General features: G+C 45.6%; 8 protein-coding genes across 8 annotated transcripts; 4 read left to right on the top strand and 4 right to left on the bottom strand.

Moving 5' to 3' along the window:
* Positions 1–4,637: 4,637 nt before the first annotated feature.
* Positions 4,638–6,089, bottom strand: GLAREA_10242 (CoA-dependent acyltransferase; the record flags this gene model as incomplete). Its single annotated transcript, XM_008080292.1, has 4 exons — positions 4,638–4,934; positions 4,988–5,380; positions 5,429–5,803; positions 5,859–6,089. The coding sequence occupies 4 exons, from the start codon at positions 6,087–6,089 to the stop codon at positions 4,638–4,640; spliced, it is 1,296 nt and encodes a 431-aa protein (XP_008078483.1).
* A 344-nt stretch (positions 6,090–6,433) lies between these two features.
* On the top strand, positions 6,434–6,957 carry GLAREA_10243 (uncharacterized protein; the record flags this gene model as incomplete). Its single annotated transcript, XM_008080293.1, has 5 exons — positions 6,434–6,456; positions 6,515–6,647; positions 6,699–6,777; positions 6,844–6,885; positions 6,935–6,957. The coding sequence occupies 5 exons, from the start codon at positions 6,434–6,436 to the stop codon at positions 6,955–6,957; spliced, it is 300 nt and encodes a 99-aa protein (XP_008078484.1).
* Positions 6,958–7,801: 844 nt separating this feature from the next.
* Positions 7,802–8,476, bottom strand: GLAREA_10244 (Histone-fold containing protein; the record flags this gene model as incomplete). Its single annotated transcript, XM_008080294.1, has 4 exons — positions 7,802–7,860; positions 7,912–8,115; positions 8,171–8,259; positions 8,424–8,476. The coding sequence occupies 4 exons, from the start codon at positions 8,474–8,476 to the stop codon at positions 7,802–7,804; spliced, it is 405 nt and encodes a 134-aa protein (XP_008078485.1).
* A 501-nt stretch (positions 8,477–8,977) lies between these two features.
* GLAREA_10245 (Histone-fold containing protein) lies at positions 8,978–9,585 on the top strand (the record flags this gene model as incomplete). The annotated part of the gene is made up of 3 exons (XM_008080295.1): positions 8,978–9,137; positions 9,284–9,443; positions 9,495–9,585. The coding sequence occupies 3 exons, from the start codon at positions 8,978–8,980 to the stop codon at positions 9,583–9,585; spliced, it is 411 nt and encodes a 136-aa protein (XP_008078486.1).
* Positions 9,586–10,382: 797 nt separating this feature from the next.
* Positions 10,383–12,909, bottom strand: GLAREA_10246 (R3H; the record flags this gene model as incomplete). Its single annotated transcript, XM_008080296.1, has 3 exons — positions 10,383–10,839; positions 10,886–12,716; positions 12,783–12,909. The coding sequence occupies 3 exons, from the start codon at positions 12,907–12,909 to the stop codon at positions 10,383–10,385; spliced, it is 2,415 nt and encodes an 804-aa protein (XP_008078487.1).
* Positions 12,910–13,675: 766 nt separating this feature from the next.
* On the top strand, positions 13,676–15,122 carry GLAREA_10247 (putative cysteine protease atg4; the record flags this gene model as incomplete). The annotated part of the gene is made up of 4 exons (XM_008080297.1): positions 13,676–14,198; positions 14,249–14,417; positions 14,466–14,693; positions 14,744–15,122. 4 exons carry the CDS (start codon positions 13,676–13,678, stop codon positions 15,120–15,122), a joined length of 1,299 nt encoding a protein of 432 aa, XP_008078488.1.
* A 1,361-nt stretch (positions 15,123–16,483) lies between these two features.
* Positions 16,484–18,161, bottom strand: GLAREA_10248 (Chaperone J-domain-containing protein; the record flags this gene model as incomplete). The annotated part of the gene is made up of 3 exons (XM_008080298.1): positions 16,484–16,606; positions 16,660–18,007; positions 18,058–18,161. The coding sequence occupies 3 exons, from the start codon at positions 18,159–18,161 to the stop codon at positions 16,484–16,486; spliced, it is 1,575 nt and encodes a 524-aa protein (XP_008078489.1).
* A 1,128-nt stretch (positions 18,162–19,289) lies between these two features.
* On the top strand, positions 19,290–20,924 carry GLAREA_10249 (RING/U-box; the record flags this gene model as incomplete). Its single annotated transcript, XM_008080299.1, has 5 exons — positions 19,290–19,524; positions 19,577–19,751; positions 19,830–20,335; positions 20,391–20,690; positions 20,773–20,924. The coding sequence occupies 5 exons, from the start codon at positions 19,290–19,292 to the stop codon at positions 20,922–20,924; spliced, it is 1,368 nt and encodes a 455-aa protein (XP_008078490.1).
* Positions 20,925–21,535: the final 611 nt, after the last annotated feature.

The following is a 21,535-nucleotide window of genomic DNA, read 5'->3' on the forward strand; positions in this document are numbered from 1 at the left end:
TTAAGCGAGCATCCACTGGCAGAGGGCGTCGGGACTGGGTGGCCGGCCTCTGGTCTGCGGTAGATGTGCTCGAGTAGCCGCGAGATAGCAGGCGCAAGGACGGTACATACTACTTGGTCATTTTGTTTGATCAATTCAATTTGTCAAGCGGCGGGCAGCAGCAGCTGCTGCAGCAGAGGCCTAGGTATCTGCTGCAGCACGCACTTCGACTTTTCACGGAATGATGGGAAGGCTCCCAAAGTGGTTCCGTCCTGGGTGTGGTTGTGGTCGTGCCTAGCAAAAAGCCCAGCAATTCAGCGGGTTCGTGCCGGCAGATCAGGGCATAAGCAGGAGGGGTGAGAGAGGGTGAGGGACGTACTTCGACGTAGCACCGAGGTACGTACAGTAAAAGAGGTCCTGTACGCAGTATGTTGGTACCTTCGTAGTATCGTACCAATGAGCAGAAACATCCATGAATAAGTACCGACCTGGACCTACAGTCCCCGTACCAGCACCGGAGTCAGGTTGCATCATTTAGTCGCTCCATCGTCTGTTTCTGCCTCTTCCTCCGACGTCTGCTCGCGTAACCAACAGTTCCGCCTGTGAGTGCTCGGTGCTGGAATGGTGTGGTGTGGTGCTGCTGGTGCTGGTGCTGGACCACTGCTGGTACCAAACCGTCACTCACGGTGCTCATGCTCATGCTCATGCTCATGTTCACGGCTCACTTCTGTGCTGGTCTAGTCTCCACGGCTAGTACACGCTGCACGAGCACGAGAGACGCTGCTGCGCTACTTTGGCGACCAGGTTCCTCAACCACTCATCACCCTCCTTTGCCCGTCGTCAAGCACAGCGCCAACCTGGTCCTCATCACAATACGGATCATTTCGTGCGAGTGCAAAGATGTGTGTGAGTGCAAGTATTATGCAAAGGAAGCCTCCCTCGAGCCTCGACGCAGCAGAGTCTTCGACCTATGAAGCGTCTCGTTGTCGATCTCTGCCCTCGCTCTCCCCTCCAACCGCCCTCCTCCGACCGGAGCGGCTGGCTACGTAACTGACCACTCGTGTTTGCCATTTTAGCGGTGTTGGTTCGATGGAATCACACTACGTTGCCCATGTTTGCCCCAGAACAGGCGGACCTGGATCATGTTCAACCGCGACTTGGTGCAGCTCATCTCCCCTGCTCTGGCGCCTTCATTGGGTGCCGCTGAGTCGGCGGTTATCTCGATTAGGGAAGCGTAAATGCGAGACCACATTGTCACCACAACCATTGTTCACACCCTCATCACCCTCTTTGCCGGTGTGCAATTGAGGAGTGTGCAGAGGGAGAAATAATATGAGCAATATCAATACCTAGGTACACGTACGTAGCAGACTTCGTAAGCTTAATTCCATGATCCCCGGATTCTACGCGTCGCTACATGCTGTTCGCCTCGGGGAAAGACCAGTCTCAGCGCTGACGAGAAGGCTGTGTTTGAATTCCATTACGAGTACTCTGTACAGACCAAAGAACTCCGACAAACACCCCACACTCCAGCCTATCTCGAGCCTGTCCTGTCAACTCACAATACCTGCACCAATACCTGCTTCCATACTGCTCGACTCATCACCAGGCTGAGACCACGCCAGGATAAATACAAGAACCACCTGCAATCTTGAACTTTCGTATATTACCGCGACACCCAAGTAACCTTCTCCCCTCGACCCTCGTGCCGCTTAAATCCTGGTTGCAAACTTCCCAATTGTCACAGTGCCACTTCCACTCACTCTTCACTCATCCCATCCATTATTCTCACCGGCGCATGAAGCGTCCTGGACATGCCCGATGAGGTGGGATGGGACATGGCGTCTCGTCCCCTCCACTCGCCCTCCCTTGCAGACAGGCGAGCCCGGCTCTCTGATGAAACAATATCCCGAGAAGGGGATCGCGAACAGGGATTCGGTGCACCGGACCAGAATAGAAATTGAGGATCACGATTCCAACGAGTCGACGTCCGCGAACGGTAAGTTACTGAGTCCCGGCCATGACAATAAAGATAAACGAGTTTGTTGGTTGGTGTTTGTTGCTCTTTTACAGTATCCTTGGGTTTGGTTTGTTTGCTTTTTGCCCGGTTTTTCTGGGGGGTGTATATGCGTGCTTTGGTTGGGTTTTGATGAGTGTCTCGAGTTATACTCATCATTCTAGAAGTTGGGAACCTCTTCCTCATTTATCCTTGAATCATCACGATTCTTCACCCATCACCCAAATACCAAAATCTCACCTCCCCTCACACATAAATAGCCCATCTCGCATCCCACGTTCTAACCCCCTAACACCTCGCCCAATACTCCCCAATAAACATCTCATCTCATACTCTTAAACCCCCTTCACCTTCACGTCAACCCAACCCTGTTACCAGATCCTAGCGAACGTAACACAAGTGCGCGAAGATTCCCGTGCCGTACCTCTGAGGCGTGGTGTTGGGACACACAAAGAGTTGTGTTTGTTGGTTTGTATTTTTTTTTCGTGCGGCTTTGTGAAACGTTGGAGGGGTAGATGCTTTTGGGGAGCCTATAGTTGCCTTAATTGGGAAGCTTATGTGTGTTGGGTTTTTCTTGGGGTGAGTAAGTAGGAGGGATGATAATGTAGATGGAGGTTTAGATGTCGTCTTAAAATAGAGGTGAGAGAACACGCCACTTGGTGAAAATGGGGATGGAGGGGGGTTATACGTGGTGGTTTTCTGTAGATGATGTCAGAAGTTGCAGAAGATACCAGATTTGGATATACGTAGCTTAATCATATACTTACGAGAACATCTAACTACCTCTAACTGTCCCATGATACTTGCGTTGGTTTTGAAGTTATATGGTCATAGAGACTTTCCCGAGTTCTTGAGTTTAACATTCATACACATGATTATATCTTTAAAGATCCTCTTATCAATCTTGCTACAGAGTAGCTTCAAGCTCAAAAACGTTGCAGTTACTAAACTCCTTCTTCCATTCCATTCAAAGGGGAAAAACTACATATTTTAGAAGATAATGTCCTACCATCTACCTTTCTACTCCATATATTGTTTTTTATCACATATTTTTTTTTATGAAGTTTCACTCTCGGTTTCTCAATCATCTAGTCTTTTATCGAGGATCTTCTGTCTGTTCACCTTTTGTCGAGGACGTGGTGGTGATAGATAGGAATATTCACTCGTACAATGCCCTCTTAGTCCTAAGTGATCTATTCCTTAGATCTAAAATCGGGCAGACACTTCTACACGACCAAACCAATCCAGACAACTCACAAAATCCCTATCCTTCGCAGTAGTTTGTTTCACTTATTCCCCACTTGGTTTACCATATTTTCTGGTTTCAATCTGTCGAACTGAAAGTGCTATGCCAGCACCATCACCAGTCTTAAACTATTAGATATAACACTTCTTCGATTTTGATTGGAAAGTAGTATGCATGTAAAATTCAAGAGATGTTTATACTTTCCGACATACTTAAAAATACCATCCACTATCAAAACCAACCTTTGAGATTCCTTGACAATCCATCAAAGTAACAATCCACCTCACCACGTCAAACCATCCCTCTTTCCCTCGTCCCTACATCCTTCTAATTTAACACACAACTCCTCATCCAATTACATTTACTTATAGTACCCCATTATTAAAAAATACTTAAACATATCACCTTCAACATCCATCACCCCCATTCCAACCTCAAAAATCTCGTTCATATATATCTCATCGTCCTCCAAAAAAACAGAAACAAACTTATTTTCTCAGAACAGGATAATTTCAGTATCAATCGATTCTTCATAGCAAAATTAGGCTTTAGATAAATCATGACGCGTTTAGAGTGTGGTGGTGGTTAGATATTCCAAAATTTCTGGATTTAATGTTCTGGTTTGGCGGATGGGGGATGCGCGATGTTTTGGTAATCGACACTTTGATAATGCAACGACTGAAGATTAGGGGGTTGAATCGAATATATAGACGTTCAATGTATCTATGATTGATTCCATAATTTAAACCTCATCAATCAGATTACAATTTCCAATTCCATCCACCGCTGAAAATGTAAGTCGCGTCTTCCACCCATCCTCTAAATCAAAAACAACAACAAACACGCAGGACATGACCTCAAGTTCTACAGTTCAAGCTGAAATAACATACGAGACCCCAACGAGTACCAGGTCAAAGAGAATAGAGTATGGAAAGTATGGTCGTGTTGGTTGAACATTTCAGCATTTTTTGAATGGGTATTTGGGATCGAGGTATCCAAAAATGCATACAAGATATTGGGTTGACGCGTCTTTAGAGGCTGCGTGAAAGTTTAGATGATAGGGGGTGGATTTTCCGTAATCCCTACCATCCATTGTAACCTATTCAACCATATTATTGTAAACATCGATGAGAATCGAAAACCAGAGAATCGTGTCACGTCCATGTGCCATAGGAATTCAGAATTGATGCAAAGAAAACAGTTCATTCATCCAATCCTCCCAGCTCCATAATGACCACCCCTATTAGACATACCAGAAAAGCCATCAGACTCAGACATCTATTTTAAGAAAGGCAACGCTTCATTGCCTCATGTTGTACAGTATAATGAACACTACAGAGCGACGAATCCTCTTTCTATCCCCACCCGAACATGCGAATATTTACACAATCCCACCTACAAAAGCATCCTTCTTGGATCCTCAATATAGTCCTTGACCTTGACCAAGAACTGAACCGCCTCCCTTCCGTCCAAAAGACGGTGATCATATGTCAATGCGAGATACATCATTGGTCGAATCACGACTTGTCCGTTGACTGCGACTGGCTTGTCCTTGATAGCATGTAATCCCAAAACAGCAGTTTGTGGGAGGTTGATGATTGGTGTGCCCATCAGGGATCCGAAAACACCTCCATTGCTGATGGTGAAAGTTCCACCTGCCATATCCTCAATGGTGAGCTTGTTGTCACGAGCCTGCAGACGCGTTAGTAATATTCCCGGTACGCGCACACGGTTTGTTGACTAACCTTCTTTCCCAACTCGGCAATTGACTTCTCAATACCGACAAGATCCATAGTCTCAGTGTTTCGTACAACTGGTGTGACCAAACCCTTCTCAGTAGCCACGGCAACACTGATATCAACGTAGTCTCTGTAAACAATAGTGTCTCCACCGTTTGGTCCTTCAATGGATGCGTTGACTGCTGGAATATCTCTCATGGCGAGAACGCAAGCACGAGAGAAAGCACTCATGAATCCGAGCTTGACACCAGTCTTCTTTAGAACCTCGTCCTTGTATAGTTTTCTGAATTCCATCAACGATGACATGTCAACCTCGTTGAAAGTTGTGAGGGAGGCGGCTGTATTTTGGGATTGCTTTAGACGTTCGGAAATTCGCAAGCGCATACGGTTCATCTTAACCTAATAGCTGTTAGAAATATGTGATATGCAGTGAGATGTGTGACTTACGCGACGCTCTTCACGGTTGCCCAGTGTAGGAGCAGAACTGGATTTTGAATCATCCTTCTTTGACTCTTGTTTAGGTGGTGATGGTTTCTTTGGCTCGCTCTTCTGCGGCGGTGGACTTGACTCTTCCTTTTTGGGTTCTGGTGTCTCCTTTTTAGGCTCTGGCGTATCTTTCTTTGGCTCTGGATCTGAAGATGTTGGCTGGTCTTTTGAAGCAGCCTCTTTAGGTGTCGCTTCTGCCTTCTCCTTTTTCTCACCACCTCCCTCTCCTCCTAGCTCGAGACGAACCAAGTCCTGTCCAACAGTGACCGTATCCTCCTCGTTGGCCAAGAATTCCTTGATGGTTCCGGCTTCTGGCGCATTGACGGCAACATCGATCTGAAAGGAAAACGTGTCAGTTGTGCTCCAAAAGATAACAAACATGGTTACACACCTTATCAGTCTCGATTGTAGCAATCTCCTCATCCTGTTCGACAAAGTCACCGATTTGTTTTGACCATTGCTTCAATGTTCCTTCAGAGATGGACTCGGCCATTTCTGGCACCTTTACCACTCGATCCGCATACAGACGAAACTGCTGGACGACCGGAGATGGGTATCGTAGGTGAGGAGCTCTCGCAGAACGCAAAAAGCGCGAGGCTACTAGAACTTTTCTAGAAAGCATTTTTGCGTGCGGTCTGAAAAGGAAAAAAGGGAGACGTTAGAAGGAATCGAATTGGCTTGTGAAATGAGGTCAAAAAAGATGCTCCGGATGACTGTCGCAAAGCTGGCGAGAGCTGGGGCCACACCCCTGTAACCTTTGAAGCGACGGCACTAACCGTGGCTGTCAAAGCTCCATGGACATCAAGAACCTCAATCCTCAATCGACATCCCCTCGCCCGAACTCAATTGGCAACTCAACCACCGCTACTCGATCGGGAACAGGATATACGTATTGGAATTGGCAGCAGCAAGGAGCGGGAGTGCGACTGAAATCCGAGCCAACGCGTGCGACGCGCCATCACCAAGATGTCGACCAGAACGACTGTAGCGTGAGTGAATCGTGGGAATTACCAGGGGATGGCCGCATATTGACATGAACCGTCACAGGTCTTTGTATCGTCGTGCTCTGAAGTTGTCCCTCGACTGGGCAGTTCATAGATACGTCTGGAGAGGGCAGGCCATGTACATACGATCGCTATTTGAAGCCAACAAGAAGATCCAGGAGCCCAGACAGCTGAGGGTAAGATATGTACCATCAATGGTTATGGATAGTCAATAATGGTTTCTACAGGCGTTGTTTCAAGAGACAGAGGATTTATTGCAAAAATGGAAGCACCCTGATCCATACCGTCCGCCAACTGCCCCAGGAGGTACGCAACTGGAAGCCTCATTGAATGGCTAGTCTTGCAATCGATCCTTTACTGACAAGTTTGCAGGATCGAAATACGAAAGAAATCTTCCAGCACCAATTCTCGATCGTAAGTTGTCATTTTTGATACCATGGACATTGACTAACTAGCATAATAGCCCCACCTCACATACAAGATTAGAATTTCGGCTTGTAAATCGGAAACTGATTTGCTTAGAAACGGGTTGTATATGTACATAGAAAGAATGCGAATCATTTGAAATAACTGATTGAGAGCTTGCTGTTCTCTACGCATATCCCTTTACTTGATTCAAGTCATTTTCGTAGCCGGTGATTTACCCTATGTTGAAAGGATGAAACGCACATATAGAGCCAAATCGTCGAGTAGCTTTGCAGTAAAGTGGAATACTGCATATTTCTTGAATTTCTATGTACAGAATATCAGAAAAGGTAATTCATGACCGCTTCTAACCAACTTGAGTGATTTCAAAAGCGTTCGATCGCTTTCTGACATTTGCAATGAAATCCAGACGAAGAACGTAAGGTCTAGCCTGGCCCATTTCCAATAGTTGATTATCTGAACAACCAATTTCTCCGAAGTGCTATCAGTGATTCTGAAGGAGAACTCGATGTTATTCGGAATCGCATCTTTATAAATTTCCGTGAACAGAGCCAACCCGATATGACTTCGGAGCAACTCCCCAAGATCAATGAGCGCACGGCCTAGATCGGAGAACCCGATAACACCGCGTTTCCAATTTGACGAGACTTTCTATCAGATTGCGCTGAAGCGACGGTAGGAATGCTCACTGTTCGAATCTCAATTGAGCAGAATGGAAACGTATGATAATTGTAATGATTTATCGAATTTCTCAAGATTGCCTTTATAGCAACCCTCCTAGTCCATTGCCATGGATCTAATGTACAACCAGAACGCGGAAAAACAGCCGTGAACCCAGACCCAAACGACACCCCATTATCATGAAATCAGACCCTCAGCAAACCAACCAAACTTAACAAAAAGCTTATAGCTCTTGGCTACCGGCAGCCTTTCCTCCCTTGGCAGTCTTCTTTGGCAATAAGTCTGAAAATAATGTTAGCAAATGCTGGAATGAGGATATACAGGAAGACGTACTCTGGTGAATGTTTGGTAGAACACCACCCTGTGCGATTGTGACGTGTCCGAGAAGCTTGTTCAATTCCTCATCGTTTCTGATGGCGAGCTGGAGATGACGTGGGATGATACGGGTCTTCTTGTTATCACGAGCGGCGTTACCGGCCAACTCGAGAATCTCAGCAGCTAGGTACTCGAGAACAGCAGCGAGGTAAACTGGGGCACCTGAAAAGACGCGTCAGAATGTATACAAAAGACGCGACAAAAGACTGTAACTTACCAGCACCAACACGCTGAGCATAGTTACCCTTTCTGAGGAGACGGTGCACACGACCGACTGGGAATGCGAGACCAGCTTTGCTTGATCGGCTGTGAATGGCATTAGTAAATTGATTCAAATGCGCAGATAGCAAAATGTGTCGAAGAAGCGCATTGCTCAAATTGGGACTGTTGATCCAAAATGAAGCAAAAACAACGCGTCTGAGCAATGCGCGACCAGAACCGAATGACTGAGGATGGAATTGAGCACTCACGATTGTGCGTTCTTGGCTCCGCTGGCCTTTCCTCCGGATTTGCCTCCAGTCATTTTGAAAGTTTTGGTTTTTTAACGTAAAGTTGAGTTTGGTGAGGGAGCTGAGTCGCTGATGGTCAAATAGACGTGTATGGGTGGGTGGTCGATAAAGAGTTTGGATGGGGGAGAGAGTTGACGATGAGGGAAGACGTTTGATTTTGTAGGTCGGCGGCGTGATGCGCGAATCGCTAATCACCAGAGCCGCCATCACGTTCTGATTGGGCCGATAGCTAGTAGCACGACGCGATGTGGGTGCACGTTCCCCATCAAAACAGCAGGCGCGTCGTGCTGGTCTTCTAGCCACCTTTGGTGACGGTGGCCCGTGATCCTAATCACGGCGCTAGCTTGCGCGAAACTACATAACCTCAACGACCTTCTCGTCCTCTCCTTACCTCCAATTCTTCTTTCCAACCACCAGCCATCGCCACCGTAAACCATCCACGCAACTCGATCTCAGCGATTTTTATCATAACCAATTTTTGATACCCAATCCCCCAAACCAAACCAAACTTCAAAATGCCACCAAAGGCCGCCGCAGAGAAGAAGCCAGCCGCTAAGGCTCCAGCAAAGGCTCCAGTTGAGAAGAAGGAAGCTGGCAAGAAGACTGCCGCTTCAGGCGACAAGAAGAAGCGCACAAAGACGAGAAAGGAGACCTACTCCTCTTACATCTACAAAGGTAAGAATTCTCAGTCGCACACCGCGTCTTGTCGCGTTATGTGGTCGCGTTTTGGTCTGCGGGGTTTTGGGGCATTGGCTCATTGGAGTCGCATCTCATACAAGACGCGTCCTTTTCCAAACAGTTTGCTAATCTTTCACCTTTAGTTTTGAAGCAAGTGCACCCAGATACTGGTATCTCCAACCGTGCCATGTCTATCCTCAACTCTTTCGTCAACGATATTTTCGAGCGTGTTGCAACTGAAGCATCCAAACTCGCCGCATACAACAAGAAGTCCACCATCTCATCGCGAGAAATCCAGACATCGTACGTTTCCCGCTTTCGTGACTCATCTCAGCCTACTGACTTTTCATCTAGCGTCCGTCTTATCCTCCCAGGAGAATTGGCCAAGCACGCAGTTTCAGAAGGTACCAAGGCAGTCACAAAGTACAGCTCCAGCACGAAATAGATTGTCTTCTCTTTGGGTTTTTACAAGGTGTCGGATATACTTTGACTTTGGGTCATCACCATTCGATGACGTGGTCCCAGTTGTTTCGGTCATTTGGGTTTTTCTAATGCGTTATGGATGGTCTGCTTTTTTTATGGGGGCATATGTCTTCATGGTCTGCTTTGGGGTACGTGGCTGTACAATAAAGTCTTCAGAATATGGAATCGGAAGACACGAATTGAAAGATGAATAACTTTACATTACTTGCACTTCATCTCTTGCTTTAATTTTGGTACTGCTTTCGATCTCTCTTTCCCAATTCAAATTTCTTGGAGCTTCTGAGATTTAGCTCGACTCGGCATTGTCGGAAATGCAATTTCTTCGCAGACGGGCCCATTTACCCGACACACACTCTCCATGCGGAATATACAACTTGGGTTTCAAAGCTGCTGTACTGGATAGACGTCGAATCCAGCTGTTGAATTCTCGAATTCATGACATTGCGCTATCCAGTCAATTATCTGATTCAAGTCAAATGGCTCAGAGCAAATTGAATTTGGAATTTTGGCATGGAAACAGGGTTTTCTATTTACTAGTACACGAAGAATACAATCTCAGCAAGTTTGATATAAACCGGCCGATCCAGAAAAGCAAACGTTTTGAGAGAATCTCGTTTCAGAATATCTAGACCCCCCCCATCGCATTTAAATGCTGGAAATGGTAAAGACTTTTTTAATACATTGTTTGCGCATGCTTTTTTGCCTCGTTCTATTCCAATAGATGCAAACAAAATTTGGATAGCACGGTATTATCGACACTTAGCCCAAACCAGCTTTGGTAGTCTTGACAACGTGTGCGACAGGTTGCAAGATACCCTTATTATTCAGAGCACCAAGAGCAGTCCCAGTACTCCAACCCATCTTCTCCAACATGGCTCTACCTCTATTCTCAACTCCGAGCTCCGGCGCAGAAGCTCCAACGACATCACCATCTCTGTAGCTGGCAGCTGAGTTACCAAAACCACCACCACGCGCAGGTCGAGGTGTCCCACCGAACTTCTTGCCGCCAGCGTCTGGTCTCTTCATAAAACGGCGTGACAACTTTGCATCGATGGTCGCAAACTTGCTCTCGCTGTACATGATGGTATTCTTCGTACGATATAGGACAGGGAACCGCTTGTTTCCAGCCCCCACAGATTTAGACTTCAAGTTGAAAGCTTGAGCGAATTCATGAACCAGTTTACGATCTCCCTTGTCCATAGGTGTAAGTGGAAGTCTGCCAAACGTTAGTATGATCTTCGTAACAAGTGACGGAATCTTACGTAGTATCTCTACCGTTCATCAAGAAAATTCTGATTGCCTCCTTGACAGCTTCGATACCCATTCCTTCCTTATACTTCGCCTTCAGATCGACTTTGCCATTCTTGCTACCAAGCAATCCTTGGGCTCGAAGTTCCTCGCGTTCTTGCTTTCTTTCCTTTTTCTTGAGTCTATCATTCTCCCATGCAGTATTCATGGAATCCTCAAGTTCGGAGTCTGAGATGTCAACCGGCAACTTGCCCTTTCTGCCCTTGGGTTTCTTCTTCAGGCTTGGTCGTTCGAAATCCATTACGTCGAAGCCATCATAAGCATTTGCCAGAGCAGTTGCTGGTGGAAAACCCCCCCGCGGACGCTTGGCGCCGGGCTTCTTTGAGCCTTTCATAATTGGGCCTTTGCCAGCGGAAGATGTAAAAGCGGAAAACCCAAAGTCGATGTCTTCCTCATCGTCATCTTCCTCGTCAGCTTCAGCGTCGAAGAGAAGTAATTCGTTAGAGCCCATGCCCAATTCCTCTTGTTTCGCTAGTAGCCTAGCAATTTGTTCATCGCTCATCCGTTCCATTTTCTTTTGCAATAATAATTCTTCATCGTCACCATCGGAATCCGAATCGTCATCTAGATCTTCATCGCTTGAGTCATCTGAATTTTGCATTCGCTCAGCCTCTCGAATAAAACCTTCCAAAAGCCTCTCCTCTGCTTCAAACTCAGCTATGAGCCTCAGCTCCTTTTTACCTTTTAGCTTAGAATCTGTGACCCATTTTGCATCGTCAAATGTCTGACCACAGTATATTACGAGGTATGAAACACCCCTCTTTCTGTCTCGTTTCGATAATATTTGTCGCACCTCTCCTTCTTCGCCATCCGAGGTACTTACGCCTTCAAAATCTTGCATATCATCGGTGTTCCACCCAGATTCTCCGTAGGTACCCTTAGCAGGCTCAACAGAAGACCGGTCAAACACATCTTGTACGCCATCCGCCTCTCCCCATCCCAGCTCACGAGGGCGAAATTGATCGACGTAGGTTTTCCGTTTGACTGGTCCCTCTTCAACATCCTCTTCTTCTTCTTCTTCTTGAGCCATGTTGGCGATGTAGTCGGCAATCATGGCTTCCTCATCTGTCTGCTTTTTTGTATGGCGACTGCGGTGCTTACGCTGCTGGCTCCGGCTGCGGTGGCTGTCTTCCCAATCGCCGGGTTGCAGAGATACTTCTTCTTCTTCCACTACTATGATTGCTTCCGGAGTCCGTTGTCTCGCTTCTCTGCTGGGGTTTCGTGAGCTGTCGCGCTCATGAACAACATGTTCGAGCAATTCTTCGCGCTGGTGTATTTGGTCGTTGATCACTTTAATCTGATTGTCTATCCCGTTTGCTTTTCCTGGGGCGGCATCTTTCTTTGCAGTTCCTGAATGATCAGATATTACTCGTGGCGGTCGGCCTTTCCCTCGGAATAATATGATTTCTTCACTAGAATTTGAAGGTGTCGGCGAAACTGGTCGAAGTTGTGGTAGTGGCAAACCGGTCACGACAGGTTGGCTTCCTGACGTATCGATCACAAACGCTTCAGAGGAGGGTGCAGTAACGGCAGGTACATTAATACTGGTTGTGTCCTGTAAGTCGGCATGTTCTGCAACGTTCTCTTTCTGTAGTTCTTGTGCTTTCGAGGTTAAGGACATCTCCGCAAGAGCCGCATTGTTCGCATTTGCTTCGTCGTTTGGATCGTCCTGGTGAAGGCTTCCGGCACTGACAAAGCTGACAATATTGTCTCTCAATCTCTGATCGGTATTCCAAAAAGATGGATTTCGCCCAGTATTTATTGCCTCCTGCTGAAGAGTGAACCCTGATTACATTGTCAGATCTTTTTGTCACTATTCAGACATGAGTTCTTAGTATAATTGTAGCTTACCATTGTGATTCTTTTGCGGCGTCGACGTGCCACTGAAAGGAACAAAAGATGTCTCTAGGCCATTTTTGTTGCCTCTCGATGGTGTCGAGAAGTTGCCCCGCCGGCCACCTCTTTTCGCGCGTGGCATATCTGCTTATTGTCCTCAAGATGTCGAATTGATTTCCATTGTTTGAAGAGGCGATAGATTGAGCGCTTTCGTGCGAAGGTGACAATGAGTCGTAACGTAGGGCAACCGGGTACCCGTTGTGTTGGTTCTGCTGCTTAGTGTTGGAAAGATTCCGAAATGTAGCACGACAACATCGTAATCCAGAAGACTGTAGTCATACTAGCTGCCAGTTCGCGCCCCAGCTTTGTTTTCTCCACAATTCCATCATCGCAACTTGAGGGTCGTTTATCGATAAGGAGCGGCTTAGCGTTGTTTTGAATGAGTAAGTAGTACGGACGAGTACCTATGAAGTAGCAACATTCAAAGTCGTGATTATGACTATGCAAAGATAAAGTTAGACAATCACTTAACATTCTTAAATAAAACGGAAATTCGCAAGGCTTTACCCTTTGAATCCATCGCAAGAGCATGAATGGATTTGGATGATCCACTTCTGTAAGGTCAAGTGGTGCCAACCCATGCTCGTCTGCCTTTCAACAGTCTCACCACTCCCACCACTAGACGCACCCGTGAATAGACTCAACTCTCAAGGCGTGAGCTATAACACCTCCTCCTCTTCGATATACATGTATAGTATCTTTGATACTGTGCCTCTCCTCGAATTATAGGTGGGAAACCTCGCCCATTAATACAACGCATTCGAACGAAGGCAGCCTATGGTGCCCCGCCTCTCGGGAAGCTGTCAATAAACATCGCAGTCACCTTTCTCATCACATACAACTGCACCATGGAGAGCGTAGACTTCTATACTTCCAGATTCCGACGGTATTTCTGGGACTCACAGCCCACGCATGATGCGAGCTCGAAACTTCCTATTTGGTTACTAGGCAAATCCTATGACCCTTCAGAGAAAGCTCCTACGATCAAGCACGATGTCACAACTTCACCAGAAGATGGTAGCTCCATAATCACGACACCTAATAGACCCGTCACACCTCCAGACAGTGCTGCAAGCAGCTTCGACTCAGTAACCCACGACGAGGTTAGAAATGCGGATGTTGGAGGGGGCTGGCCGCCATCCTTTCTCGACGACTTTGAGGCTAGAGTATGGCTCACATATCGCTCCAACTTCCCTCTTATACCAAAGTCTCAAGATCCATCAGCGGTGTCAGCAATGTCTCTGCCAGTACGGTTAAGGAGTCAATTCGGGAATCAAGCTGGGTTCACTTCCGACACGGGATGGGGTTGTATGATTCGCTCCGGGCAAAGCATATTAGCTAACACGTTATTGATGTTGAAACTGGGTAGAGGTAAGGACATGCCTAAATCGAGTGGTTTTGATATACTGACGGAATTACAGACTGGCGGCGAGGTTCATCAATATCTGAGGAGCGAGCACTCCTTGCATTATTTGCGGACGATCCCAAAGCTCCATATTCGATACACAAATTCGTAGAACACGGAGCGGTAGCCTGTGGAAAGCATCCTGGAGAATGGTTCGGTCCTTCTGCAACAGCTCGCTGTATACAGTGAGTCTTTTCTTCCTAAATTCCTACCACTAGACTGACCAACGGCAGGGCCTTAACGAACGGGTACGATTCATCAGATCTCCGAGTATACATAACTGGTGATGGGGGTGATGTGTATGAGGATTCGTTCATGGGTGTTGCGAAGCCTGATGGAAAACCTTTCATTCCTACTCTTATACTGGTTGGCACAAGGCTAGGGGTAGACAAAATAACCCCTGTGTACTGGGAAGCGCTCAAGGCATCATTACAGATGCCGCAGTCTATGGGAATTGCGGGGTAAGTTTTATGATAACCACTCTAAAGCTGTTGAGACTGACCCTTGGTAGTGGACGGCCGTCATCATCGCATTATTTCATAGGTGTTCAAGGTTCCTACTTTTATTATCTAGATCCCCATACCACTCGACCTGCACTCCCATTACCCATGGATCTAAAAGACTATTCTCAGGAAGATATAGACTCATGTCACACGCGGCGACTTCAGCGTATTCAAATAAAGGAGATGGATCCAAGCATGCTCATAGCTTTCCTGATCAAAGACGAGAAAGACTGGGAGGCATGGAAGAAAGGTGTTCAGGAGGTGCAGGGGAAAGTGGTAATCAATGTAGCGGATCGAGACCCCTCGCTTCACGGCCTTGGAGGAGAGCGGGATGGAGCTATCGATGAGGTTGAGACGTTTGACGATGACGATGATGATACCATGTGAAATACAGGCGATTGCTAGTTGGTGTTAGGAGGTATATTCAAGGAGTGGCTCCGCGAGGCGTTTACTAGGATAGGACATACATTTAGATATGGAGTTTTTGGCACATCTTTATGGCCGCAATGTCATGAATGAGGTTATGCAGATAATTTTTATCATGCCAAAATGCCAAAATTATTAATCATCCTATGGTAGAGATTCACATTAACAATCTAACGAAGGCAGTTTTAAGACAACAAGGAGGAGCTCGCTGAACTCGAAATTTGTGAAAGCATTTGACAGACGATTGTTTCATTGCCGAATGGTTTTCTCACCTCTGTAAATATGACTTCACTAGTTGTATATATATTTGAAATCTTTAACACTTCCAGACACACTGTTAAGATACTAAGCATAGCAAATTTGACTATCCTTGAAGCGGTGCCATAAAATACACATCCAATTCGAGCATAATGAACGTTTACATTTGATTACATTTGATAGCCTCTACTCATAATATCTCTCACCGAGTGATCCTGTTCGGTTTCTGTTTATCAAGCGAACTGTAAAGTCTTGTTACAATGTAACAGTAAGTCGACCAAGCAAGTAAGAGAGAATTTTAACACAAGTTATTATCTTTGTATTACTTTAGATGGATAAGATTGCTAGAACAAGAAGAAACCTTTTCTTAAGAAGTTTCCGTCTTGATTTAGTATGTTACTTCTGTATTTATCATGGAGTAATCATATTTAGTTTTGACGTTTTGGTGTTAGGATGATAGGTTTTTTGTGTACTAAGATTGCTAACTTATATTGGACGTTCAATGTGCCTAAAAGCAAAATATGATATAAAGCTTGAGAGTTAATCAGTATTGGAGACTTTTATTGCTTTACGAGGTACAAGGTGAAAGAAGAAAATATTTATGCATAGTGACTAGGTTATGGATGTTTGAAAGTTAAAGCGAACTGTCTGGTTATCGAGGAGTAGATGAGGATCGACGGTATGTCTGTTGTATACATCCTACAGTGCTAAGGTATGTTGAAGAAACTGAGTTGGAAAAGCTTCAAATTAACAGCAGGTGTTTTTCTGTTAAGAGAAGCGTACTTGTGATTCTGAGAGACATATGGTTGGAAATCAAATAGTATCAGAGACAGTCAAAAAAGCCATGCTTTAATCATCCATTTAGTTTGTTAAATGTCTGCCTGTCATGTGTACCGACTAAAGTAGCGGAAAATACAGGCTATACTGAAAATGTAGTGGTCTAAACCCGCAAAATTGGTATATGTTTTAGACTCCCTATGATCTCCAATCCTTTAATATGCCCATAACTCCTCGCTATGCCCTCCAAAATCACCATCAACCCATACCCGCGAACAGTGTTCTACTTATCGCTTGTTTTTCTTCCCTTTCGCCTTCGGGACTAGCTGCGCATGTTTGGGATTCTCTTTCAGATGATCAAAAAGCTTGTTCTTGGAATCAAACGGAGCCGTACAGCCTTTGCACTGGAACTGCTGGTGCTTAGTATATGGGTTTTCTAGTGCAAGTTTCGGATGTGACTTACCTCAGTCTCCTGTGTCGGATTTTGAGTTTCCTTTGCTGCTTTCTTTGCGCGCTTTCCTTTTGCTTTGCCTAGTTTTGGTTGTTTGCTGCTATCCGTCTCACTGACATCTCGGTTCAGATCGATATTTTCTGTTAGTGCGTGGAACCGTTCTTCTACTTCTTTTCGAGGCGCGTACTCGTCGTCCTGAGATGCATCTGACTGTTCGTCCACGGATGCTTGAGCAGGTATATCCGGAGAAGTAACGGTAATGGGCTTCTCATTATGAGGAGAAATTTCATTTTCAGGTATTTCCACAACGTCTGGTATTATGTTGGTGTTGTGGTACGAATCAGTGTCTTCTTTGTCGGGACTAGGCGATCTTCCTTCGTGACCGGTGGAGGGGGTGTCGAGATCTAGTCGTTTATTTTCTTTCTTCATTTCTCTCTGAAGCTGCTGTACAGCTTTAATGTGCTTTTTACTTTTCTCGTGAGCCTCGTATTGCTTTTCGCTCTTGAAAGTCTTATTGCAAACGACACATTCAATGTGCTCTATTTCCGATTTTTCTGATTCCGAGCCAGAAAATTCGTCATCTTCTTGGGTCTCACCAGACTGTGCCCACTCCGGAACGATTTGATTTTTTAATTTGGCCTGGTTTGCTTCCCGCGATCTGGCTGCTTGAGCCGCTACAGCATCACGTAGAATCTTTTGTCGGTCCGCCTCTGACTGGGAATTTGGAATGAATCTGGGATCGCGCTTGCGTACAAAGGCAACAAGCGATCTTACGGCATCATTAAATTCCCGTATACCCTCGTCTCTAAATCTCTTGTTTTCCTTTTCGATAAGTCGCCGAGTTGCTCTATCTGGTGCATCCGAGGTTCGATATTGATCTCTCCAAGCAAACGTTTTCTTGGTTGAGAAGCTCATCCACACTCTGTAGAAGGGTTTTGCCACATCTTCATAGGTGTCTTTCGACCCTCCAAAGTTTGGGTAGTCAACTGGTTCTAAGCCTTCCCAGTCACAAGCTGAATCTTCTTCTGCAGCCAAGGTCTCAAAAGTTTGCTGCAAACTCCCATAGAACCCATTTGCGGAATCCGTGAATGGAACACTGGAGTTGAACTTGGACATCAAGCTCACAATATCGCTGGCACTCGTCAAACGAACACTATGCTCATAATGCTCTTCTTCGCCACCTCCATCGCCTCGCAGAATGGATGCTCTATGCGAGTCGTACCAAGCACGTTCTTGAACATCTGAGAGCACTTCATATGCAGACTGGACTTCTGCAAACTTTGACGTCGCATTTTCAACATCTCCATAGTTTCGATCAGGGTGAAGTTCCAACGCCTTTCGGCGATATGCCTTTTTGATTCTTGAGATTTGGTCAGCAATGTCAAAATAAGATATGATCAAAATTCTCACTCATCGTCCGTTGCTTGACGCTCCACCCCCAGCACTTCGTAGTAACATCTTTTAACCTCGGACGAGTTACTGTTAGGAGTGTTGGTTGACTGTTGAGCACCCATTTTGACTGAAAGTTTGTCTGACTCGGCTATTTCAAAATTTAAAGCAAGCACAACGATGCGGAAAATTGTGGTTATCGTGTATGAATGGAACAGAATTAATAGGTCAGTAGTATCTCCAAACAACCTCGCCGTGAGTCATCAAAATATTTTATTCGCGACTCCCATGAAGAATTCCGACCTTGTGGAACTTCAGATGGCCACTTGAAAGATGAGCAAGGATGAGTCGTGATCTGCTGGTGACTTGACGATCCACCCGCAGATTTAAAAGCATCGGCATGTCGGGTCCGGGACCGGATAGAATACCTAAAGCGGCCCTGTATCGGGCCCAAGTGGCCGACAATTATATCACCATATCTGCTCATGCTGTTCGAACAAAACCCTGGCTCAAGCCAAGCAATACAGCCAATTTATCGACAAAGCCGAGAGTTCATGTTCTTGGGTATGAGACCAATTCATATACTGGACTACACCACCCACTGCTCTGTTACACTTTCCGTGTGTTTCCTTTCGGATAGTATGTATTTCGAAGTAATCTGGAACCAATCAGGATGCTAGTTCTGGACACGATGCTCCTAGCAGAACCGTGAAAGTCTATCATATCCATTCCTTCCTCACGATAAGATTTCCCCGACTAGCAATTGCAGTCTAGCACAACAAGCGATCAAGTTACACGTTAAGCCGCAAGGCTTTTCAGCTCATCGCAGTTCACCACTTCAATGTAGCAGGTACGAGAGATGTACACTCCTATACTTACCAACGGAACAATGGTCCGTTCGGAGGCGATTTCGGCGTTAGGCACATGCGACTTTTAAAGTTCAAACAACATCGTACGGACAGCCATTCAACATTTTATATTTTGCGACAACACCACCTACAGCACCCATCTACCCCCAGCAATTTTACAGGTTACTCATCTGACGTGTGAATAATGGGCATATTCTTGGATGCATTTCAAGTACGACAGCATCAGCGCCCGTGACGTCCAATTTGGTTACACCAACACTCCTTCGCCTGTCTATACCTTGTCGACGAAGCACCTATAGGTTCTGCAGCGTCATTGACTTTACATGAGGACCTTTCAGGTTGAATTTTGGAATATTAGACTAGGACATCTTACCAACCGTCAAGATGAAATTTGCGCATGAGTTTCAGGCCGCCTTGATACGTGAGGGTTTCCCGCCACACTGGGTAAACTCGGCTGTGCCTTACGGTCAGTTGAAGAAGATTATAAAGAAAGTCACAATAGAATTGCGAGACCTAGGTTTGGATTCTTCCACACTATCACAGCTTGTTTCGGAGGCCGACCCTAATTCGCCATCTGAAATTGGAGAGAATGGCGTAGCATTTCAATATGATTTTGATGGTACGTGAACACCGAAATTTCTTCGTAAAACTATCTCACACTTATTACATAGGTGATAAAACCTTGTTCCAGCCCAAGCTTACCCTCCTTCTTCGAGATGGCCTTGCCGTGGATGCCACATTATCTCCTGATACGCGAGAGTTCCTTCAGAAATTGGTATCTCAGCAGCGGCCTGAGCACTTAAACTCTGCCAATGAGGAACGGCTCATCCCAGTGATGACGAATGAGTAAGTGTATATAATGTTTATTGGGAATCCCACTCCTCGACCTTCATCTCTGCTTCTGTAATATTCTGACAGATGTAGAAGCTTGGCAATATCATCGCTAGATGGTAGCTCCAGAGACAGCGGACAATTGGTTCAACGTGTCGAAATCCCCTTGACCTTTGATGCCGAGTTTTTCACAAGACTCCAAGCTGAAGTTGCCACACTGGACACGCTTCAAGCTGGAGAGCAAACTGCGTTGACAGAACAGATTGTTTCGCTCTCGAAGGACATTACTTCCTTGACGAAGCCGTCCAGATTCAATAAGACAGACTTGTACAGATGGCGAGAACTGTTTGAAATCTATCTTCAAGCCATGGTGTTCTTCTCGACGCATGAAAAAGACCGCGGGACTAGAGACAGCTCCACGGCTGCTAAACAACTTCAATGGTTTCAAGCGGAAGTTGTGAAGAGGAATATTGTTGAGTCATTCAAGCTTCCAGCGAGTAGGCAAGCTCTTGACAAATTCATCAAAATAAACGTTACTCTATTACGAAGCATCAAATTTCAAGAGATCAACCAGACAGCGATTAGTAAAATTCTTAAAAGTATGATCTTCGCCTTGATTTCTTCTCTTAATTGCTAACATATGGATTTATGAAGAATTCGACAAGAGAACTCAACTTGGCGCGAAGAGGAAATTCCCCAAATTGATCCAGTCGAGTTCAGCAATGTCGCAGACCATCGCAAAAGCTGTCTGCTCACAGCTTACGGAGGACCTAGTCAGGAAAGTACCGCAATTGGACGATAACTTGTGTCCGATTTGCTTTACGATTGCCTGGAGACCGGTACGGATGAAGTGCGAGCATGTTTTGTGCATTAGTTGTGCAGTGACCTTGCAGAGGAAAAGGGAAAGAAAGTGTCCACTTTGTCGAGATGATGTTATTATGAAAGCAGATGCAGGTATGTAGTTTTGCGACGTCCTTCAATTTATTTTCAGCGGCTGTAGCCAGTGATGTCGTCGCAGGTAGCTGACATATGGTAGATAATATTGATCCCGAGTTGGAGAGGTACCTTGAGAAATACTTTCCCAAGGAAGCGAGAGAGAAGCGTATCGCGGTCGAGACTGAACGAGGCAAGGAGCTGTTTGGTCACGCTTATAAACATCCGTCGGAGCAGAAGTGCTCATTAATGTGAATCTGGAAGGCAAAGACAAGGATTCCATAAAACATAATGATACCCCAGCGCAATAATAGTATACAGAATACCATTCTTTTAATGTGAGCTAAAAGTAACATGCCGAATCATGTCTAAGTTCCACATGGGAGAAATGCAATTCACGAACGCGGTCTTGAAAATGCGGGGTACAAACCTCGACCGTGCACACATCTGGTTGTGACTCGAGATGATACAGCAGGCAGAGCAAATATTTCGACCGGAGGAAGATTATGATTTCTTTAATTTGAGAGACTTCAGAGTTTCACAAGTGTCTGAAACAATATGTGCTTTGCAGGAACGACAGATAAATGCAACGCCACTGAACAGGATAGAGTGCAATTTGAAGTAACACTACCTAATGGATCGCCAGGTAGTGCCACAAGAGGATGGCCATATGACTTACCCAACGTATAGAAAGAAAATACTAATAAATACTAAACAGTTTCACTAATCTCACTGTTCTAATAACTCAATCATTCTCTAACCAAGATTAATATTTAAAGATTTTTTTTGAGCAGGTCATCTTGGTTGGCGCATAAAGACCCATGCTCATCGGAGTTGTTGATAAGGCGAAGCTAATCGTTGATGAT

The sequence above is a fragment of the Glarea lozoyensis genome (assembly GCF_000409485.1).
Source record: "Glarea lozoyensis ATCC 20868 chromosome Unknown GLAREA13, whole genome shotgun sequence".
NCBI classification, from domain to species: domain Eukaryota; kingdom Fungi; phylum Ascomycota; class Leotiomycetes; order Helotiales; family Helotiaceae; genus Glarea; species Glarea lozoyensis.